This window comes from Prinia subflava, chromosome 19, assembly GCF_021018805.1.
Source record: "Prinia subflava isolate CZ2003 ecotype Zambia chromosome 19, Cam_Psub_1.2, whole genome shotgun sequence".
Lineage (NCBI taxonomy): Eukaryota > Metazoa > Chordata > Aves > Passeriformes > Cisticolidae > Prinia > Prinia subflava.
Genome location: NC_086265.1, coordinates 2,928,864 through 2,951,903, shown reverse-complemented (window position 1 = coordinate 2,951,903; position 23,040 = coordinate 2,928,864). Strand labels below are relative to the sequence as shown.

General features: G+C 51.3%; 2 protein-coding genes across 5 annotated transcripts in view; one reads left to right on the top strand and one right to left on the bottom strand.

Moving 5' to 3' along the window:
• Positions 1-64: 64 nt before the first annotated feature.
• Positions 65-6,701, top strand: HPD (4-hydroxyphenylpyruvate dioxygenase). Its single transcript, XM_063415832.1, has 14 exons — positions 65-1,248; positions 1,469-1,495; positions 2,224-2,286; positions 3,140-3,244; positions 3,349-3,391; positions 3,483-3,565; positions 3,693-3,782; positions 3,872-3,975; positions 4,133-4,210; positions 4,375-4,537; positions 4,835-4,906; positions 5,556-5,678; positions 5,810-5,926; positions 6,011-6,701. Exons 1-14 carry the CDS (start codon positions 1,246-1,248, stop codon positions 6,119-6,121), a joined length of 1,182 nt encoding a protein of 393 aa, XP_063271902.1. The 5' UTR covers positions 65-1,245; the 3' UTR covers positions 6,122-6,701.
• Positions 6,702-8,197: 1,496 nt separating this feature from the next.
• The window catches only part of SETD1B (SET domain containing 1B, histone lysine methyltransferase), a 47,158-nt gene continuing 32,315 nt past the window's right edge, over positions 8,198-23,040 (bottom strand). Inside the window, exons 8-20 of one of the 4 annotated variants that reach the window (XR_010082685.1) lie at positions 22,467-22,637; positions 21,484-21,571; positions 20,458-20,675; positions 20,081-20,210; positions 18,981-19,445; positions 15,693-17,249; positions 14,230-14,396; positions 13,849-13,980; positions 13,626-13,745; positions 13,154-13,291; positions 10,979-12,451; positions 10,775-10,877; positions 8,198-10,626 (exon numbers count right to left, since the gene is read on the bottom strand). Coding sequence is in view for 1 of the 4 variants with exons in the window: in XM_063415812.1 (XP_063271882.1) it covers positions 12,278-12,451; positions 13,154-13,291; positions 13,626-13,745; positions 13,849-13,980; positions 14,230-14,396; positions 15,693-17,249; positions 18,981-19,445; positions 20,081-20,210; positions 20,458-20,675; positions 21,484-21,571; positions 22,467-22,637 (3,360 nt within the window). In the remaining 3 variants the exon portion in view is untranslated. Of the gene's footprint in view, positions 12,452-13,153; positions 13,292-13,625; positions 13,746-13,848; positions 13,981-14,229; positions 14,397-15,692; positions 17,250-18,980; positions 19,446-20,080; positions 20,211-20,457; positions 20,676-21,483; positions 21,572-22,466; positions 22,638-23,040 lie in introns of all 4 variants that reach the window. The other 3 variants (XR_010082683.1, XR_010082684.1, XM_063415812.1) reach the window with 3 other exon arrangements.

Below are 23,040 nucleotides of genomic sequence, written 5' to 3'. Positions count from 1 at the left end.
CGGAGTCAATGTAACGGGCGGGGTCTATGCAAGGGGGCTGGGTCAGTGTAGGGGGCGTGGTTAATGCGGGGGCGGGGCCAGCGGGGACCGTGCCGGGGTGACTGAGCGGTGACACAGCGGTGACACAGCGGTGACACAGCGGCGGCAATAACGGGATGGCACAGCTGCGTCAGTGCCACTGCCGCACACTGCTTTGGCACTGGCATGGGGTGGCACAGCGGTGTCACCGTCACTGGGTCACACTGCTGTGGTGGTGGCATGTAGTGGCACAGCGGTGTCACCATCAGTGAGTAAAACAGCTTTGATGGTGGCATGTAGTGGCACAGCGGTGTCACCATCAGTGAGTAAAACAGCTTTGATGGTGGCATGTAGTGGCACAGCGGTGTCACCATCAGTGAGTAAAACAGCTTTGATGGTGGCATGTAGTGGCACAGCAGTGTCACCGTCGTTGGGTGACACAGCCGTGGGGTAGGATGTTATGACCCCGTTGCTGCTGCTGGCCTCTCGCCATTCTGTGCCCCTGCACGCTTGCCGGGTGCTGCATGGCATCCATGTCCCAGCGAGTGTGGCAGCAGGGGACAGCCCCAGCACGACACCCCCACCCCTGTCCTCCGTGCCACTGGCACCCACCCAAGCCCCCTGTGCTCATCCCCCCTGGCCTTGCTGGAGGCTCCGACTGCCCACCACTCCCAGTCAGGTGGATTTTGTGCACTGGTGTCCCCGCGGCAGGGCCATCTCTTGCCCCTCCTCCTGCTGTCCCACGTTTTGGGGTCCCTGCAGCGCTGGGCTCACCGGGGCTGGAGGTGGCACCCGTGCCCAGACACGAGCACGCACCCGGCTGGGCTCTGCGGGCTGTCCTGGCTCGGCGCTGGCCAGGATGACATGTCCCCAGCGAGGGGTGAGTGTCCCCAGGGCCAGCGGGCGGACCGGGATGTGCTGCCCAAATTGCGTCACCCCTGTGACCCGGCACACGCGGGGCAGGGATTTGCTGTGGGGTCAGCGGGGCCCCCGCAGAGCCTCGTGTGCTGCACACCCACCGTCACCCCTCAGTGCCACAGCCGGGGCTGCAGGGACCCGTGACACCGCCCCGGTGACAGGTTCGGGCAGTTCCAGCCCAAAACAAACATCCCTGGGTTGGTGGGGGGAGAAGGTGGGGCCGAGGAGGAGCCTCCCCGTCCCGCCGTTATATTGAAAGCCCTCCCGATCTCCCGCTCTCTGCTTCTGTCACATCGCCAGGTCACAGAAATGGTGAGGGGCAGCAGATGGGAATTAATTCAAATGTCCGGGGTTCCACGGCACGGGACGCCTTGGGAGATTGAAGCTCTGCTTGAATTCGGATTTTCCAGTGTCGGTGCTGGAAGTGGCACAGCAGAGCTGTTCCTCACAGCCTGACCTTTGGATTCAGCTCCCTGGGGGCTGTTGTACCTGCCTGTCCCGCTAATGTCTCTCTTTTCTCATTCCCTTTCAGACATCCTACACAGACAAGGGAGAAAAGGTAAGAGTCGTGTTCCTGTCCTGCCCCTCTGCCTGGTGTGAAGCATCGGTTGTGTTAGTGCAGATTATATCAATTCCTTGATTACCTGTTGAAATCAGAAACTGCTCTGGCTAGGGCACACAAGATCCTCACTCATTAATAAATTAGTATTAATCATTGAAATTTCTGCTTTGTGAGGAGAGTGACAAATGGGAGATTATGAGTATTTCCCAGGGAAACCAAGCCTTAAGCAGAATCTTCATTCCATGCAACATTTATTTCCAAATGCTGCATTTTTTTGCCTCCTTTCTCACTTTTAAAGTGTTTCCAGTGCTGTGTGCCCTGTGCCAGGCTGGGCAGTGGTGGGGGAACAGAGCAAAGGGGGATCTGTGCTGGTGCTGGTGGTTGTGTAAGAGCTTTTGGGGAAGAATTAATCTTTAACACAGCGAGGTTTGCAGCTCACTGGGACAGCCACCTGTGGGGAGCACTGGGAGAACTGGGACTGTGCTGTGAGGCACAGGCAAACTGGGACTTTGTACCTTCCAACCACAGGATCCTGTGGGACTTGACTGTAAAGCATTTTGGAAAATCACAATTTGGGGGCTGTTCCACTCAGTCAATTCAGATGCACCTGCAGGAGATGCATTTTCAGGGTCACAGCTGCCGCTTCCCCCTGCTCTGGAGGTGCTGCAGGAAGGGCAGCAGCAGCAGCAGCAGCAGCTTCCAGCCCTGTTTTCCCTTCCTTTTAGCCCCAACGAGGCCGCTTCATCCATTTCCACTCCATCACCTTCTGGGTCGGCAATGCCAAGCAGGTGAGAGGCTGCGGGCGCCAGACATGCGTGTAAGGGACAGCCGTGTCAGGGGACAGCAGTGCCAGGGGACAGCCGTGGCAGGGGACAGCTGTGCCAGGGGACAGCGGTGCCAGGGGACAGCAGTGCCAGGGGACAGCTGTGGCAGGGGACAGCCATGGCAGGGGACAGCTGTGGCAGGGGACAGCTGTGGCAGGGGACAGCTGTGCCAGGGGACAGCTGTGCCAGGGGACAGCGGTGCCAGGGGACAGCCATGCCAAGGTACACCTCCCACGCCGGGACAGGCCGGGGCTCCAGGCATTGGCTGCCAGGGGGGTGTTGCTCCTCCTGGCTGCCCCTCAGCCGGGGATGTGCCACTGTCCCAAAGGCTGTCCCTGGCCCCGGCGGTGGCCTTGGTGGCCCTTGCGCAAGGCGAGGGGCGGCTGCGGGGGCGTGTGCAGGGACTGACCCAGCGCACGTGGCCGGGCTCAGCCGTGGCCACCAGCCCGCAGAGCTGTGTGGGCTCATGGCAGCTGCTCTCCATCCCTTGCCCTGGGCATTTCAAACACCCCTCTGCTTCTCACCCAGCCTTGCAGAACAGGGGACACGCAGAAATGTTTCCTGTTCCATGGCAGCCCTCGCAGAAAGTTCTAGAGGCAGCACTTCTCACTGAATTTGGGCTTTTTCCTCAATCCTGGCCCTTTCCTGCCTCTGTTTGTTCCCCCTGGGCTGCTGGAGGAGGCAGAGAAGCTGCTGCCTGTTCTCACACACACACACAGGGCACGTGTGACTTGCACCAGCCATGCTGGCTGTACTCCATGGCCCGTGGGCCACCAGCACTGCAGCTTCAAGCAGAGGGACCCTTCCCTGCCCACAGGCTGCATCCTACTACTGCAACAAGCTGGGGTTCGAGGAGCTGGCGTACCGGGGGCTGGAGACTGGCAGCAGGGAGGTGGTGTCACATGTCATCAAGCAGGACAAGGTAAGGGAGCCAGGGCAGGGAAAGGTGAGGCGGTGTCAGACACGTGGGTGCTGCCAAGCCCACCACAAAAATCATCACCTGTGCTCCATCCTCTTCCTCGGCAGATCGTGTTTGTTTTCTCATCCGCTCTGAACCCAGGGAATGAGGGTAGGTGTCCCTGGGGGGCATGGAGTGGGAAATGGCCCTGGCAGAGCAAAGCAGTTCTGCTGATGCCTGTGGCTGTTCCTGCTCCGGGCAGAGATGGGGGAGCACCTGGTGAAGCACGGTGACGGGGTGAAGGACATCGCCTTCGAAGTGGAGGACTGTGACTTCATTGTGCAGGTGGGCAGCCCCTCCTCCCCTCCCACACAGCCCCCAAAACAGTGAGGGGAGGCAGGGAGGGCCTGGGGATGTCTCTCCCTGGCCCAGGGGAGCTGTGGCAAGGCAGGATCTCTTTCCTTCTGCCCAGAAAGCCAAGGAGCGTGGTGCTGTGGTGGTGAAGGAGCCGTGGGTGGAGCAGGACAAATTTGGGAAGGTGAAGTTTGCAGTGATCCAGACGGTGAGTGGCAGGGCAGGGCATGGAGCTGGCTGCACCTGGGAGGCCCCACATAAACAAGGCCACAACACAACCACTTTCCCCCCTGGCAGTACGGTGACACCACCCACACCCTGATAGAAAAGCTCAACTACAAGGGCCTGTTCCTCCCCGGCTTCCACCCGCCCCTCTTCAAGGACCCCCTGCTGCCCAAGCTGTGAGTACTTCCCAGAGGGTCCTGCCTGGCTCTCTGCCATCGTGTTCTGGTGGGATGTCCCACCAAGGAGCTGCACAGGCCCCCCCGCCTTACCCTGCCCCCCCCCAGCTGTGGGGTACCCCTGAGCTGGCTGAGACCCTTGGCTTTCCCCCCACAGACCGAGCACCAAGCTCAGCTTTGTTGATCATGTTGTGGGGAACCAGCCTGACCTCCAGATGGTCCCAGTGGCAGACTGGTAAGAGTGGGGAGAGCTGGTGGGAGGTGGGATGGAGCAGCAGCACAGCTCTGCCGGTCTCACCACTTCTGACAGGGGTGGCCAGGGCTGATAAAGCCAGAGCAGAGCATCATCAGTGTGGGGAGGGAGCAAAGGCTTGATCGTGTCCCTTGTGACCCGGGCAGGTACCAGAAGAACCTGCTCTTCCACCGCTTCTGGTCAGTGGATGACAAGCAGGTGCACACCGAGTTCAGCGCCCTGCGCTCCATCGTGGTCACCAACTACGAGGAGACCATCAAAATGCCCATCAATGAGCCAGCACCTGGCAAGAAGAAATCCCAGATCCAGGTGAGGGGACACTGGTGTGGGTTGGTGAAGGAAAAGGGACCAAGGGTCAGTGATTTGGAGCCAGAGCAGACCTGCTGTGCTGAAGTGGCTGCTAGAAAGCAACCCTGGCTCTGCTTGGCTCTGACAAACCCTGGGAGATCTGCTGGGCAGAGCCAGTTTACCCCATCTCATCAACAGAGTCTTTGTCATTCCATGGTACCCCTGGGATGACCTTACCTGCGTATTTTTAAGCCCACACCCACCCCTTCATAGCTGTAGCTGTGCTGTCACTACCACGGTGACATCTTTTCCCTGTAGGAATACATTGATTACTACGGAGGGGCTGGAGTGCAGCACATCGCACTGAACACCCCTGACATCATCTCAGCGGTGAGTGCAGCCCTGAGCCCCCCCTGCCCTGTGCCCCCCTGCCCTGGGCCCCCCTGCCCCAGCTCTGGGCACGGTGCTCGTCACAGGCTGGACCATGACCCTGTCAGGGTACAAGGACACAGAGGCATGGGCTTTGTGCTCTGGTTGTTTTACAACCAGGATTAACTGCCCAGGGAGTCACTGCCTGCTCCTGTGAGCTGCTTGTCCCTGCAGCTGAAAGCAGTCGGGGCCTGCAGGGCCCTTGGTGGCACCTTTGTCCTTGCAGGGTGCCTGGTGGCAGCCCAGGCTGCCAGGCTGAGCCCCACAGCCCAACACCAACCCTCAGCTGGGGCAGGGGCAGGTCTGGGTTGAGCCCAGCTGCTGCTGAGCACGCAGGTTTGGGCTCCTCTCCAGACCAAAGGGCCCCCAGAGGAATCAGCTGGGTCAGAGCAGGACAAACGATCCTTGCACAGCTCTCTGCAGTGCCTGGGGAGGGCATCTTGGGCCTGCCTGTTCCCGGTGCCAAAGTGAAATGATGAGGCAGCTTCTCATGCTTGAGGGTGGCCAAAGCCACGGGAAAACGTCTGTCCTGACGCTGCCCATCCCAGGAAACGCTCCTGCCACAAACCCCTCCCAAACTGAGCCCCGCTGGGTCTCCCCTGCCTTGCAGATCACCAACCTGAAGCAGCGGGGCATGCAGTTCATGGATGTGCCCTCCAGCTACTACCAGATGCTGCGGGAGAAGCTCAGAACTGCCAAAATCAAAGTGAAGGAGAACATTGACAAGCTGGCGGTGAGTCAGGGAGGGAAAAGGCCTGCCCAGGGCTGGAGCAGCTCCCCAAATGCTTTGCAGGGATGTGAGTGGCAGAGCCCCGCTTGCTCCTCTGTGGTTCTTGGAGCCGTGGCCTCATTTCTTTTCTCCAGGAACTGAAAATCCTGGTGGATTTTGATGAAAAGGGCTACTTGCTCCAGATCTTCACCAAACCACTTCAAGACAGACCCACAGTGTTTCTGGAGGTGATCCAGAGGCACAACCACCAGGTTGGTTTGAGGCTGTCCCGCTGATCGTGGCCCTGAGCCCCCAGGGCCAGCCAGCCCTGGTCTGTAACGCCTCCGTCTCCGCAGGGCTTCGGCGCCGGCAACTTCAAGTCCCTGTTTGAAGCCATCGAAATGGATCAGGATGCCAGAGGAAACCTGACTGTCCTGGAGCCCAACGGGGAGACCAAGCGGATGTAGAGGGTGGCAGGAAGTGCTGCCCTCACCCCCAAGGAGCTGAATCCCAAATGAACTGGGAAACACCTGGAGTTTTGGTAAATAGCCCAGACTTGAGTGCCACGAGCCCAGGGAAGCCACTGCCGAGTTGGACAATGTGAAAGGACCCAACACCTCTCCCAACCCAGCCTTGGCACTGCCCTTCGGTGACTTCCTGGGAGATGGGGCATGGAAATAGCAAACACACCCTCAAAAAGCAGCTTAATCTGATCCAAACCACGGAATTCTTAACAAAGGCCAGATTTGAGGCATGTGCCAAAGACACGCAGCTACAGAGGAAGACAGAAGAAACAACTGGGAGTGCTCAAATTTAGCCCATCCAAAGTTTTAATTTTAGCTACGCAGGAAGCTGCGAAAGCACGGAGGCGTTTGCCTCTCTGCGCATCTCCTTTTCTAAGATTTTGGTTTAATTGCTTTGAGGCTCAATCTTGAATTCGAATTTGCTGAGAATAAACATGGTTTTAGGGTAGCTCCAATACTCTGGAATGAGAATTAATTGTATTTACATATTTCAGCCTTCCCAAGGCAACAGAGTCGTGCTCTAACACCTGTAAATTCCTGCATTAATGATGAGTTGGAGTTTCTCCCATGTTTCAAGCAGTAATTGCTGGCCTTGGCAGCAATTCCTTGGCTCAGATCCTGGCTGCATGTGCAAAGTCCCCTCTGGGTGTTGCTCTGGTGTTGTCACTGTCCTTTGCACAGGGAATTCCTCCCCAGCACAATAAATCCCTTTTCTGACACGGCCTGAGTGCCTGGGTTGTCCCTGTGTCCCTGTCACAGCCCTCAGCTGCTGAAGGACACCCCGGGGTCCCCCACAGGCCCCTCCCCAGCCCCCCTGTTCCATCTCCCAGCACGGGAGCTCTCAGAGCCCCCTGCCCCAAGGCCCCTCAGCTCAGGAGGGGCTCCTTGGACACGAGTCCTGTCCCAGCCCCTCCTGGCTGCCCCCGAGCTGTGGCTGCCCTGCAGCCCTGTCCTGTGCTCACCTGAGGGATGCAGGGAGGTCACCTGCAGCCTCACCTTCCTCCTCCTCCTCCATCAGCCACTGCCCTTGTCCCTGCTCCAGGGATTTCTTTTTAAATCAAAGCTCAGAGAGGCCACCCTGGCCCCCCACAGCCCCCCACTGTGGGGGGTTCATGGCCAAACCTGAGCAGCTCCCCCTCCTCTGGATCCCAGGGAGCAGAACTGATCCGGATTTCACACAATCAGAATATCCTGGAAGGGACCCACAAGGATCACCCAAGTCCAGCTCTTGGCAAATTGAATAAACTGATTTAAAAAGAAAGCAAGCAAAGAGCCTCTGGCCACAACAGCCTCTCACATCACTGACACCTCACCTGGTGGTTAAAGGCTTTTGCCTCAATAAAGTCATCAATAAATAAATTTTAAAAAGGAAATGAACTCAGAGCAATCCAGGCAGAAGCTGGAGGAGCAGGGACCCCTCACCTGCAGAGGTTGGACACGTTTGGGACTCCTGGTTCACTGTCGGGGGAGCTCTGCTTCAGCTCTCCAGGGCTGTCAAGATTGTTTATACTGAGACATTTCGTAAAGTTTATAGACTGGAATCACTCACATATTTCTTTCATGCAATATAATGTTACCTTAATTCATTTCCTGCTCATAAGAATTAATATTTTTGGTGAACTTTGCTGAAAATCAGTTCTTCACACTGTTCCTGTTCTGCATCTGCCTCCTTGAGCTCTCCCAGCTCCCAGCACAGGTCTAAGAGCAAAAAGCTGCCCTGGTAATATATTAAGCACAACATAATTTTTCTGTAAGAAAAGTCAGTATATTTATGGTTTGCTTTATAAAAGTTACTATAATACAATGGTACATAGTATTCAATTCACAAAAATATGAACAAATATGTACAGCATGACACATCCACAACAAAAACACTTTCTTCAAAACAAGATACATACTGGTGACAGATTCTATATGCACAAAACATCTCTAAATTTATAAATTTGCTTAACGAAAGAAAAAGCAGAAATCTTAAATCTTCAAAGCAGAGTTGTCTTTTTTTTAAAAGGAACTTAGGGAAAAAAAAAAAGATTTTTTTTTTAATTTATTGCAAAACATTTGACCTGCCTACTTTTAAAGGAGGCCCTTGATTTCCAGACTAGGAATTAAAACCAGAAAATTGCAAGAATTGGGAGCTGGGTGTTCTTCCACTTTGCTTCAAAACTGCCCCATTGTTTTAGAGTGTCCTTCTTCATGTATTTCTTTTCACTTGGACAAATCCTACAGTGGCAATTAAGGAGGAAACTCATAAAAACAAAACAAATATTAAACTGAAAAAATCCAGTTGCAAATTTTCTTAAATACATTTTAGGGTGTCTATTAGACTGTACACATTTCCTCGCTTGAAATAAATAGATTTTGCACATTAGGTTTCAGACTGAGGGAGGGGGGGAAAGAAGAAGCCTTGACTTGGCAATTTTTAGTCTTCAATTTCTTAATGCTTCTAATTTCATCTATTTATTTGACAAAAAACCCCCGTATTTATACAGAATTTACATTATACAAAGCTTGACACAAGCTGTAAATGCCACCAGCTCCTTTGCTATACTCAGTCCTTCTTCCTCCCCATCTTGACATGATTTAGAGCTGGAATCTGTTTAAAAAGAACTCCAAATTACAATAGTCACTTTTAATAAACTATTTACATGCTCTTGAAGTACAAAGAAATCAGCAAAAAAATTTCAACATGTTTCTACAAGAAACAGTGTTTGAAGAGAAGATTCTTGAGTTCGCCTATGTACAGAAGATGCATTTTTTATACTTCAAAATCCTTTTTTACCTTAATTTTTTTATTTTGTACAGAAATGCACTGAAATGATCCCTGAAAAAGGTCACAAAAACCAGAACTGAAACTACTGTGTAATTTGTAGGAGTTTAAAATGATGTTTTTTCTTTCCTTGTAGAAATGAGCTGCTCTATCCAAGATAAATAACTGCAGGAGGAGCCCCTGGACCCTGCAGGGTGGGACCCACACGGGTCCTGTGGGTGCCAGCACGGAGGCACCTCCAGCCCACCTCCCACAGCTGCAAACTAAAGGCTGAAATTCCATTTCCACCACTCTGCTCTGTTCTCCTCCTCCCAGCCTGATGGAATTTTGCAGGGAGCACTGTAAATGCCTCTCTCTTTTTTTGTCTTGGGCTCAAATGGAAGTGACAATAAATGTGGGGCTGGGTTTTTCAGGGGACAAAAGCCCTGCAGTCCCTGTGAGCAGCACGTGCTGGTGAGGTTCCCCTTATCCCTGTCACTGTGTCCAGGGGCTGCCTGTGCTGCATGTGAAGCACACACAGCTCCTGCCTGCTCTCATCCCATCCCTTGCCAAGCACCAGGAAAAGCATTTGAGGCATCTCCAAACCACATCTGTGCCTGCAGGGCTCCCCTGGCCCAACGGGGCCCTGTGGGCACCCACGGAAATCACTGCACCAGGCTTGGGAGTCCTCACCACAAAACAATTTGTTTGGAGGTCAGGCAGACAAAACATCTCCCCTAGGACTCTGCCTGGGCTTTGAGACCAGACTAACAGGATTTTTCAGAAGTGCTGTGGCTTCCACAGCTTTGTTTCTTCCTGGGGAACTACTGAGAGATCAGCTCTTCTAAAAGCTCGCATTACTTGCCTGGGATCCTAAAAGGGGATGACTCACAGGCGGTTTCAGAAGTACCCAAGTGATTTAGGTGCTCTGGTCTTTGGCACCCAAACCCCTTTGGTGCCCCTAAAAACACAGTGAAGGATCTAAGGGTGAGAGTGACCTTCCTCTCCACCTTCCTCACCAAGGATTAAGGCAAACTGCAGGGGCTGATCCCATCCAGAGCACACAGACACGCTGGGGAACACAGAACTGCCAGCAGGTCCTGAGGGGTCACAAATTCACCCTTAATGCCCTGGCTGGAGCACAGAGGGAGAAGGCCAGGCCTCAGCTCTGACACACAGGAAACTTCTGTGCATTTCCAAAGCCTTGGAAGTCAAAGGCCAAGCCATGGAGATGCCAACACATTGAACCTCACTCAGAAAAACAACAACTAAATTGAGCAGCTGGTTTAACTCCCAAATGCCATCACTGCCAGTGACAGAAACTTGTGCTTCTCAAAATTTTAGGTTCTGGGTCACCCACACCCAGTTGCTGGAGAGATTTATGAAGGGGGGGAGCCAACAAAACTGAAGCAAAAGTAGAGCTGGACCATGGACTGTCCAGTCTCAGAGCCAGTCTGCTCACCCTCAGGCAAACACGGGTGGTATTTAAGGCAGCCTGCAGCAGGCTGTGTGCTCCTGCTCTCTCAGGCCTCTTGTCTGGAGAAGAAATTCAGAGGCAGAGGTCTGACCTACATGACTGCAGGGCAGGCCTGGCAATTCCATGGAACAGCTGGAAAAGCTTCCAGGAACCTCCTTTGCAAGGTTGTCACCTCTGCTCGTGGAGGCTTGGAAAGAACACAAGAATACAGCTGTGCAATTTGTCCTGTGGGGAGAAGGTGTTTAGTTATGCAGATAATCTTCCCATTGCAACTTCCCCTTACAAGCCAATTAAAAAGGGTTTAGTATGACTAATCTCTACTGTTAAAGCAGGAGAAATTCAATGCAAATTGAAAAACTGATCCTGTCTATACCTGAACAGTGGCGTAACATTTCCAGATCTCATCCAAAGTATTTTTTTGGTGTTCATTTTTAAATGGAACCTCTTGAAGAACTGCAACCTTCACCTCAGCACGTCTACAAGGACAGAATATATTGAGAAATAATTTTAAAACATGCCCACCAAATTTAGATGCTGTAGATGGGGGGGACAGGATTGCTCTCAGGGACACTTTTACCATGATTTTCTGGAGGGATGGGACCACCCCAGGCCAAGTTACTGAGTAACAGAGGGAGGAGAGTGGCAGGGCACAGCTTGCTCCTATCACAGGAGGCATCTCCCACATCCAAGGACAGAGCAAATACTCCACGTAAAACACTGGAAGGGCAGGGAAATGCAGATGAAAGTGAGAAAAAATGAATACAAGTCACACATCAGCCTATTCCCCATCCACAGGAAGAAAATCCTGCTACAAACAGGGGCCGTAGTCTTTGCTTGCAAGCAGGGCACGATTTCCACAGCACAAACTGAGCTGTCCACTTAAACTCAGCCTCTTCTGCAAGCAAGACCAGCCCATCTCTAAGGACTGGGCATCCCCAAAGGCCACAGGATGCTCCAGCTGCACTGCTGACTCCACCTCCTCCTTGTGACTGAAGTATCCAAGGGTTTCTCACGTGCAGCTGCAGGTTTTGATCCCCCATGGACCAGCATGGCATAGAAAATGAGAGGAGGGCCTTGGAGGGGAGCTGAGGTCGGGCTGACCTGGCTCTGCCCCGGGGTGTGGCTGAGGGGCCTCGTTCAGACTCATCCCTAAGGAAAAGGCAGGAGAGTTCAGCTCTAGTCTCACTGTGGACACATCACACACACACACACCCCAAGCACACACACACACTCATTCACACGCCCTCAAGCCTCTGGCTTGCTCTGTAACATCAACCTTACATTTATTTACAGCTTACTCTGAGAAATCTGTGCAATTTCAGCCAATCAAGCTCCCAACAAACCCTATATGGCATTTTCAGTCTCTGCTTCACATTTAAACGTTGAATGTCTTTTTCAACCAACGAAAACTGATGAGAAAAAGGTAGCAGCATTTATGAAAAGATGAAGGTTGATAACAACAATTAAAAAACAAAAAAAAAGGTACCATTATCCCATTTCGGAGCATTGCTGCAGGGACTGAACAGAGAAGCTAGTGTTTGGATAGACCATGCCACAAAAGGTAGCCACCTTTTTGTGTGCGTGTTGGATCTGAAAAGGAAAAAGCACCTGAAACATGAACAGTCCTCGTCAGCGTGTGCGCTTTTTGCTTTCACTCATGATCCTGGCAGAAGTGCGAAACTTGCTTGGTTTTCTTCTCTTTTAACTCTTTTTTTTTTTTTTTTTGGTAGGTATTTTTTTGCTTTTAATTTTTTTTTCTTCCTTTTTTCTGTTGTGTTTTTTTTTTTCTTCCTCTTTTTTTGGCAAAGTGCAACCACACCTGGTTACCACAGTTTTGACATGGCCGAAGGTGCATGTGTGACGAGAAACCTCGAGTTCAGTTCAGGGTTCCCCTGCAGTTCTCAGAGCCACAGAGACACGGGATTTTGACATCCTCGATTGGAAATTTGTAGTCGTAGGTGATTTCCTCATTCACGTTGATGTGCTGCTTGGAGTAGATAACGATCTTCTTTTGAGACTCCACCGTGATCACTTTAGCATAACAATTTGGCTGCAAGGGTGACAGAACAGGTGATGTTGTAGGTTCCCGAGGCTTCCCAGCCTCCACACAATTATTTCAAGATAAAATAAAACAGGGCAGCCCTTTCCCAAAACAACCCTGGCCATGCTTCCAGAGCCTGGACTCAGGGCAAGCCCAGGGAGGGCAGCGTGGAGCCAGAAAACAGCGCAGCCCTCCTTGTGCTGCTCCAAAATATCCACATTCTGGTCATTTGTGGAGCAAAGGAGCCTGGATGATGCTCCATCAAATTTCTCACAGGTTAAGAGAAGGTCAATGCTTAACAATTTGGCCAGGCAGGCAAGTCTGAGTGCAGACTGCAGCACAGAGCTGAGGGGGAACCAGCAGGGGATATTTTCCCATGCAAACACTAGAAGGAGACTGCTCCCACAGCTGATATTTGGTATGCTCTAAGGAAATATTTGTTAGATTTGCTTGCTCAGTGTCCATCAGGGTCCCCCAAGACAGTCAGGAGGGCTCTTGAGTGCACTCAGTCTCCCTGCATGTTCCATTTCTCAGGTCTCTCCAACCTCTTTACACTGCTTTAGGCCCTGCTCTGATCTGCTGTGGCTCATTAACATTTAATCACAGCCCTTCCACCCCCTGCCACCTCTGAGCAGCCCAATCAGGGCTGGCAGGGCCTCCCCGGGTTTGCAGCCCGCCAGGATCGCTGCCAGGAGAGAACACAACACTCACATTGCAGCTGTGGTTGATGAACCTGGCGAAGTTCCCGCATTTGGTGGCGTCGATGATGGTGTCGTGGTCCACCCTGAACATGTAACTGCTGCCGATGCCCTCGTCCTCGTATCGCTTCTCACGCATGTCAGCGATGACCTGCGGGAGCCCAGGCACGTTCAGGCCACTCTGCACAACTGCCCCGTGTGCAGCCACCTGCACGAGGCTCCCTGAGCTCTGCTCGTGCCAGGCAATGGGGGTTTGTACAACTCCCACCACCCCAGGAGGGCACAGGCCTAACTGGAAACACAGAGGTTCAGGACGGGCTTCTTGAGCAGGATTCTCCTGAGTTTGTTTCCATGGATTGCTGAAATTCCCACCCTTGTACCTCCAACCTCTGCCCAGCCCACAGAGCTGATGCCTCCAACCCTTGCTGTCATACTCTAGGACATCTCCCAGGGCTGGCTTTGCCCAGCTGTCACCCACAGCTCACCTGCCTGATGTTCTGACCCACGTACTCGATCACCATCTCATCAGCTGCAATGGGCTCCATAGCAAAAAGGCCCCAGTCGTGAATGTGGCTCTTGCAAAATTTTAGTTTTTTCTTCCGGAACTGCATGAAGAAAACACCCCAAAACCCCAAACCGGGATTAGCCACAGCACAGAACGGGAAAGGATGTCTCTGGGTCCAGAATCCGCAGCAGGGGGTGACCTACCTTGAGCTGGTTGAACTTGAGCAGGTCACTGTCACAGCTACCAGTGAAGGAGGAGAGGAGCCTGCGTTGCTCTGATCGCCGCTCGGAACCAGCCCGGGTGGAAGCGTGAGGTTGGGCAGGGATGCTCATACCCTGAGAGGACAAATGGGTGATCAAAGCTGGCCCAGCACCCTGCAGGCTCCCTGTCAGCAGCCCCTTGTGCTACAACACATCACCACAGAACACCCGACATCAAACACTAACACCTCCCACACAACCCCAGGACAATCAGCGAGACACAACAGCTTCCCCTCCCTCCTTGCCAAAAGGCAGGAAGCACCTGCTGTGTGTGACAGTGTCAAAGCAGGTCCTGTTCACACCTGGCACTGGTGGGTTCCTCACCTGTGTGTCAGCTGGAGGCTCCTCTGCAAAAGCTCGGCTATTGTTGAGGTATTTGAGTTTGTCCTTCTTATCAATTTTGTAATAGCCTTCGCTTCGCGCACAGCCCGTGACGTGCTCCCGCATCCCGTCATCCCGCTTCTTCTTCTTGGGGGTAGAAAAGCTGGTAGGTGGCAAGAAGTTAAGGAGAAACACAGCCAGAGGTGGATATCAGACTAAACTTGCTACAGCTGCACAGAGCTAACACCAGGAGCCTGGGAAACCAGGAAAGTTTTGTGGGGTTGCAAAAAATAACATTACTACTGAGATCTGCCCAGCCCAAAGCCTTGGAGAGACGCTGCTCTCACCAGGGAATTCAGCTCCTTCAGACACACGTTACAAACCTCCAGCTCTGAAGGCACCTTCAGGGCTTTGGCTCCTGGAAGGACAGTGGAGCTGTACTGCTGCCAGCTCACCCCACAAACACAGCCACGAAGGCTACAACAATTGAGACTGACCCAAAAATGCTCCCTGTGAGGCAAAATATATCCTTGACACCAGAAAACTGAAGCAGAGGGACCATAAAAACCAAGAGGTGACAGCCTCAAAACTGGAGTGCTGAGGGTTTGCTGCAAAGCAGGAGAGCCTGCAGGTACTTTCACACTTGTCAGGTAGTGTGGCACACAAAGAACTCAAGGTGATTTTGAAGTGGCTTAAAAAGTGAGTGTAATTTTGCTGTTACAATATAATCCTTATCAAGAGGGAAACATTCACTTTCACAATGGGTTTTGTTAGTTTTAGGTGACTGTTTTAGGTGGTTTGGGCTTTTTTGGTTTTGTTTTCCTGTCTTGCAGGAAGAAAGGGATGGAAATATCTGAACTTCACACAATCTCTACCAACACACAAGGTGCTGTGTTTGTCTTCTTCAACACATAAACCTGTACATCCTTCCTGAAAACAGCACTGGAGAGTTCTGAGGTTTTTAGAACAGACTTCTAGGCTGAGCTCTGGAGATCACAACTGGTGGCTGCACATACACAGAGCCCTGATGTACCACTTAGAAACCACTGATTTTATCAGGATTTCAAACTCAAAGCAAGTTAAAGCTGCTAGAACCACTACCTCATTGTTTTCAGCACAGATGGTGAGATTATTTTTACAGCAAGTTTTCGCTCCAAGTGAAAGCTCTGTATGTGCAGACTAGAAATTCCACAGGCAAGCTGGAGAAGAAGTCTGGTTACATGCAGACAGAAGCTTCTCAAACTAGGAAGGAAACATCCCCAAAAAAGGTGCCCACAGACTGTCCCTGCACTTCCAGACTGAACGTGCAGCAAGAACAGCCACTTCTGCAGTATTTTTGTATTGCAGCTTCAGAGAATAAAAAACAGCCTAAAATTCCCCGCTCATCCAAGCAATCGCTACTCCTGCCTCTCCCACCAACTTCTCGTGCATCTCACACGTGCTGCCAACACAGTGAGAAAGGATATAAGGATGGAAAACCCACAGGGTGTCATTGAGCCAGTCCATACCGTTGTCCTGCTGTAACAAGCGGTCGTACGTGATACACATGAATTTGATGTCCTCGTCGTCGATGCCGCCGTTCCAGATGTCGTACAGGATCGTCATCTCCTCAAACTCGGAGCGCGGCCGGAACTGCGGCTGCGGCGGGGAGTACTCGGGGGAAGGGATCACGGGCAGCTCCTCAGAGCTCTTCTTCTGCCTTCGCCACTGCCTCTTGGGTTTTGCATGAGCTTCTTCCTCCTTGAAGTCCTCATTCCACTGGTTCTCCAGTTCCTTGAACGGCAGTTTCTCTGCAACTGTCTCAGGTGCTATTTTCTCGTGGAAACCGTCATTCCTGAAGTCCAGGGTGACGGCTTCAGGGTCTTTCAGTCCATAGTAGGCATCAGGATGTCCACTCAGCAGCTCTTTGCCCACAGCACCTTCCACCAAGGCCACTGGCATGGGAGGAGGCTCTATGGTTTTGCCCGAGTACACATCCAGGGGGAGCACAGAAGGTGGGGACCGCCTCGGCCGACCCGGCCTCCTTTTGGGAAGAACAGAAGGTGGAGGTGGGGGAGGAAGAATAGAAGCCCCAGGGGGTAATTCTGGGGAGAGCAAACCTGGTTTTACTTCTGCCTTGCATTCCTCGATGGCCATTCTTCCATCTGCATGCATGCAAGGCAGGGCTGCTACAGGTATTGGCTCATCAGGTGGCAAACCCATGTCCATGTGGAAATCTGCTTGCGGGGGGCTGGCGAAGGGGATAGGGGAAGGAACACTGTTCATGCTGATCGTAAGGGAAGCACCAAGAGGCTCTTTAAAGGTTTTCTCCTCTAGCTCATCCTCTGACTGTTTCTTGCCAGGCAGAAGGCAAGGAATGGTAGCACCAGGCTCTGGGAAAGTAGGCGTGAAATTGAAATCTCTCCCAGGAGTCCGAGGAATGCCACTGTTAATGCCAGGAGACTGGGAAGGGTAGGAAAAGGGGCTCCCTGGGACTTGAGGGGAACTGAGGGTCAAGCTGCTGCCTGTAAGGGGAGCGTCACTTCCTGGCGTGGCTGGAACAGTGTCCGTGCTCTGCGACTTTGTGAGGGGGTGTGAAGACTTGGCCAAAATGTCCCGCCCGGGAGTCCTTGGAATCTCATCGTCCACGGACGTTTTGGTCACCATTAATTGTTCAGGGAACTTTTCTGGAGGGACTAAAGATTCTTCCTTGCCGGGAGTGGATGGCAAGGGAAGCACGGAGGATGGCACCTTGTGGGCTGGCAGCAGGAGGGTCTCAGGCTCCGTGTGGATCATCGCCTCCCGTCCAGGCGTGCGCGGCAGCCGCTCGTCCTCCTCCGCTGCCGACGGCGCCTTTGCTTTAGCTCGGGCTTCTAAGCTGCTCTCCTCAGACCTGCCAAAGAAGCTGCTTTTGTTGGGCAGAGGTTCTTCAAAGACTCCCACTGGGGTAGAGATACAGAGAGCTGCCTCCTCATCTTGAGATTCAGGCTTTGGACCTTCCTGTACCTCTGGCTCCAGCATGGAAGGGGGTTCGGGCTCTTCCTCTGAAAGGGGAACAGAGAGGAGAATCAGGAGCTTTGCCTCCACTTGGTTACTTGCCACTTGCTAGTAAAGACACATTTAAGATGCCACAATTAAAGAACAGCTCAATTCCACTGGGAGGCTTTAAAACTCCAGTGCTTTACATTTTGGAGGCACAGGGTGTAGAGTAATTAGACACTACCACACACTTTCCTAATGGACCATAAAAAACCCGCACTATTAATTTGAGGATTAGCTACGACACAGACCAGAACGAAGGTTTCTCCTCTTTCCAAAGCCCTGACAACCTTTTGCACAGACATGAAAGGAATGAGCAGATTGTGGGGTGAGGGCTTTGGAGGAGAGCTGTCAGAGCCCAGAGCTGTCACTTTTCTAATGTGGGAACTAAACTAATTGCAGGCCAAGGAGCACCCTGAGCTCTCCAAGGTGGGAGCGGTGAAGGGAATAGCAGAACACTCCTGAACAACACATGAAGGAATTGGGAAGCCCTTGTAATGGATGAGGAGACACTCAGATAGTATCAATGAGGCAATTTATATGCTGCTCTCCCTGCAGCAGCCTCATTTGTCTGGAGTTTATTTACCCACTTAGGGGCAGGTCCAAAAGGAATCAACGGTGAATCTTGTTAGGCAGCTCAAAATAACATTTTCAAATGGGAGAACGAAAGGAGGTGAAAATGCCTGGAGAGTTGGAAGGGAAGCATTCCTCATTTGCGCTGAACAAACCTGGGCTGCTGGAGAAGGGTCTGAGCCCTTCAACTCCTTCATGACAGAGCTGGGCTCCTCAAGAATAATGCTGCAGTTTGAGTTTGTTCCCACAGCTTACCTGGAAAGCTCCTTACATATGTCAAGTTGCTCAAATGCAGGTGTCTCCAAATTTATGTTTTCTTGGCACACTGACCTGTTCCAGAAAGGATTTGTGCAAAACCAGTTTGCCCTGCCCAGTTTAATGTTTTTGCTCTTTGTGACTTTCAGATTTTGCAGCAGCCAAGGAAAGACACCCTGTGCAGGGACTGGGTTTCCAGCTCTCCAAGTGGCAAAACACTGCCCACTCCAAGGCTCCACAGCAGGCCCCACTAGATGTGCCCTCTCTGTTGGCTCCAGTTTTAACTTCTAGATTTCCCCCACTTGCCAAATTACTCAAGCTTTATGCATCTCACTCCTCTTCTAGTAAAAGGCTTCCAATTTCACTGGGTTAAATACAACTCTGTACTGATCAAAGAGAATTTCCTTCTTCCAGAAAACTAGAATGCATCACTCATTTAAAAGGAGTAGGTGACAAAAACCCCCACAAATAATATTAGGAACCATACACAACTCTGAGACCCCACTCACCTGCCCCATACAGCTTCCCTTACACATCCAGCTTTGATACAAAAACCAAAAAGAGCCAGTAGTGACATTCCTGTTCTGTTTTAGGGGCCGTGGCTTTATTATCTTGAGCTTCAGCCACCACACCACCCAATGATGGTGACAACTGCTCAGTTCCTGTAGGAGTCCAACTAAACTGGCCCAGGGTAAGATTCTGGATACAGTAACCTCAGTATTTTTAGTAGCAGATGGCTCATGTAAAGCTCCTTACTAGGAAGGAAAGTTCAGACAATCCCTAGCCTAGAGTCAAGACTGGAAGAAGAAAGAGAACCAGAGAAATGCAAACCCACACATATCGGACACTGGGAGAAAATTTACTTGGAAAAGTGGTAACAAAACTCCAAAGCACGTGGAAGGGCATACCTGGCCTGCAGATGGGAGAGAGTGCAAGTTTTGTTTCCTGTTCTCTCTCCATAACCAAGTGTTTCAGAGTTTCAGCAGCAATAGGAGCCCCTGGGACTTGGCCGCACTCACTTTCCCCTGCCTTGATTTCTTCACTGCCTTCATCTTTCACGGCCAAAGCTGGCTCAGCAAGTCCCAAGCCTGTGGCATCCATGTAGTCATCCACAGGATACAGGTCCAATATAGTCTCCCTCTCATCATCAGGAAGCTCAAGACCAGCAGGTTCATGCTCTGGCTCGGCAATCATGGCTTCTCTGCTTTGATCTTCAGCCACCTCTTCCTCCTCTTCCTCCTCCTCATCTTCATCATCATCATCCTCTTCCTCATCTTCATCATCTGAGTCTGAACTTGACTCGAATTCAGAGGAGTCCTCACTTTCATCAGATGATTCAACTTCAGCCTTGGAAGACGAGGGACTTGCTACATCTACAAGAACAAACTGCCATTAGTTCTGCTTTCTGGCTTTATTAAACAATCAGGGGCAAATATCCCTTAACTGTGAAAGTGTGGAAACAGCATCAACAGCAGCACGTGGGTTTGAAGGAGTGGCCTCCCAATTTATTTAATTTTGCAGAGATTTATAAATCCTGTCTCTGGCTGCTTCCAACAGGTCAGTACTGCCTGGCACCTTCCCACGTGGATCTCTTGGTGTATTGTAACTTTTACAGAGATCTTCTGCTGCCTTTACAACATGGCATTAAAAATGGAAAGTACCACCCTCTAGAGCAGGAGCTGATAGACAGGACAGAATTATTAGCAGCCAAATTACCCATGTCTGAAATCTGGTCCCTTCTCCCCTCAGCCACTCCTGTTTCACAAACAGGCACACATTTAGCTGGGCTTGAGACCTGTGCCTCTGTGCCAGGCTGGGCTGAGATCAGGTGGGGGCTGCAGAGCTGTAAAGGGATCCATGGGAACCTTACAGGTAACCATTAAAAATATCTCTCTGCATTATATTGTGTAAAATATCAGTGAAGGGAGGTGCACAAGTAACAAAATCAGCTCACTAAGGCAGAGGGAGACCACAGCTGACCCCTGGTGCTTCCACTGGAGCTGCTTACCCTCCTCGGAGTCCTGCTCCTCCTCTTTGTCACTTGTGTCTATGCCTGTCTCCTCCTCATCATCTTCATCCTCATCTTCGTCGTCATCTTCCTCCTCATCATCTTCATCCTCCTCATCCTCCTCTTCCTCCTTTGCAAGAAAGCATTGCCAAAAATGAGCAGAGCCTGAGCTGGCCTGGCTGTCAGTGCAGTGAGCACCAGGGGCTCTCAGGGAGGCTGTCAGAGAAGCTGAAGAGGGGGAGACATGGCAGAGGTTCTGTAAGGACAGACCCCACCAGGAGCACCCATGTCCTGGAAAGGGAACTTTGGCATTTGGCATTACCAGGCCCCCTTCTAATGACAGACAGCACTGAAACTGCAGCCACACACCAACATACCTTGGCAGGTGCTGCTTTCACCAAGCCTCCCTCCTCTTCCTGCTCCTCTTCCTTCTCTGAGGAGGACTCTTCCTCTTTCCCTGATGTCTCATCTCCCTCCTCTCCCTCGCTGTCGAGCTCCAGTGGCCTTGCTGGTCGCCGGCGCAGCCCCACTGCCTCTGCATCCTTCTTTGACAGCTCAGATGTTGTATCAGAAGCATCCCTGTCCCTCTCCGACTCTGAGGAGAAAAAGCAACAGAAATTACCATCAAATATCTTGGGAAGGACAGGAAGAGTTAACTACACAAGGGAAACATCTTCTTTGGGAAGACTGAAGTGAGGAGCAGTGTGCCCACGTGGTGTAAGTGTCCCCAGGCTTACAGGGACTTGCTGATGTCACAGTGAACAGTGCTGATGGTAAAATGTGGGTGGCCAAAGCTGACACTGTCCAGGCAGAGCAGGCAGGAGAGATGGCAAGACTGAGGTCAGACCTGAATTTAATGCTTTTTTGTTCCATTTTTTGGCTTCAAAACCACTTGTTAATCTGAATTGACTTCAACATGAACCCATGTGCAAAACAAAGGGTATGCAAAGCTTTGTCTCCTCCTACTCTTTCCTCACTATAGGAAATAATGTTAAGATACTTTAAAACAGATTTTTCTGGCAAATAACTTTGGTTTCTTCCTCAAATCAAATGCAGAGCAAACTGTTACGTGCTTCTTCCCACCACGTCCCAGCGAGCTGTGAGCACACCACAAACAGCCCATGAACCCATCTGAGCCCCTTCTGCTGGGGCCCAGCTCAGCTAAAATAGGTTATGAATTATTCTTCAAATGTGTGTCTTAAACTTCCCACCAGTGAATTTCAGCTAATTGAACCCAGAGGGGCCACGTCCCAGCTGATCAGAGCTCTGTGAGAAGCACGGTTTGGCTCAGATCCTTGACTCTGTTTAACTGTAAGCCAGCACACCCTGGGAAGTTTAAAGGGATTCAGCTTGAGTGGGGTTTGCATCTGCTCCTGGGTTTCAAACAAATGCACTTTGCAAACCTTCATCTTCATCATCCACAGAAGTGGAAGGCCGGATTCTCTTCTGATCTCCCGCCGAGGCAGCTTCAGGTGGCTCCTTTCTTTTCACCTGAACAAAAGACACAATTAGCATTTCTGAAAGTTTAGAAACAGCAGAAATCAACTTCTTAAGCGAATTGCCACTTCTTTACTTTGCTGTGGTCACTTACAGCAGAAACCAAAGGCCACTTCCCAGCTCTTGATCTCTTTATTTGCTTGCAAACAGAATTTCACTCTGAATGAAACTCTACCCCTTCAATTTGCATGAGAATATCCTGAGTACCAGCATGGTGCATGTCATCACCAGGTACTTTGAGGATGACAGAGAAAACTCTTGACAAATCCATGTGTCCGAGATTGTAGCAGAACAGAGAGAGAGCCTAAGCGGATCTTAGAGAACCTCAAAGCAAGTTTAACTCTAAATAAAGATTGGAGAATCTCTCATCCCAAACCTTTACTTGCACCTTCTGCGCGTTCAAAAATCCTAATTTCAGGGAAGCCCTCTACACTCCCCTACTCCACACTTGTTTTAAGATACTTTTAATTTTTTATGCAAATGCTTTTCAAAATGGATACTCTGTGCTTCTGAGGAGACAGAGTTTAAACAAACTTCAAGTGAGATTCAGCAGCCAAACCCTCAGAGATTCCAACCAGAACAGTAACTGTGGAAAGCACTAAGAGCATACGTGTATATTTTATGATCACGCTGAGATGCTGTGCCCCAAACACAGGCAAATGTCCCCTTTCCCTTGCAGAGCAGGGAGATCCTCTACAATTCACACAAGTGGGGATGAAACGCTGAGGGAACAGAGGGCTCTGGTCCTGGGAGGTCTGAAGCAACCCCCTGAATGAACACAGAGTGGGGTGAACAGCCTGAGGGCTCTGGGGCACAAACCCAGCAGATCTGTCCTCCCAAGGCTGCTCTCTGGGGGATGGCAGCGTAAGGGAGAGTTTTTTGTTTTCACCTTGAAGGATGGCAGGCGGATGGCCCCTCGTAACCCAATGCCCAAACCGATTGCCTCGTATCCCAGCCCTTCTCCTTTGTTCCAGTTCTCCAGAAGACAAGAGGCAATTCGATCCTTCGGCTTTGGTTTTTCCTCCACTTCTCCTCCAGACTTCACGGGAGTGAGAGACGCCTGCAAAAGAGAAGGCACATTTGAGAGGGGAAGTTTCTTGGGAAGGACACAAAGTCTGGAAACCATTTAGACAGTGGAGGTTTGGGAAATATCACTGCCCTGCCCAGGCATCAGTTTCTTTGAGGGCATTTGAAAGTGCCCCACACCTGAAAGGAAACAGAGCTGCACAGAATAATACAAATAACTTGAGTGTGCTTTAGGCAAGTCAGCCCAACAACGTGTTATCTTCCTTTGCTAACCCACTTAAAGCAACTCCACACCTTCCAGTTGGGAACACCTTCCTTCTGTTGAGTGTAAGGCCAAATATAGTGCATCAAAAATCACACACATCCCTGTGTTTCCTTAGCAACCACAGCCCAAGTCCACAAAACCTGTCAGAAGGCTCCAGTCCTGGGAATAGGAA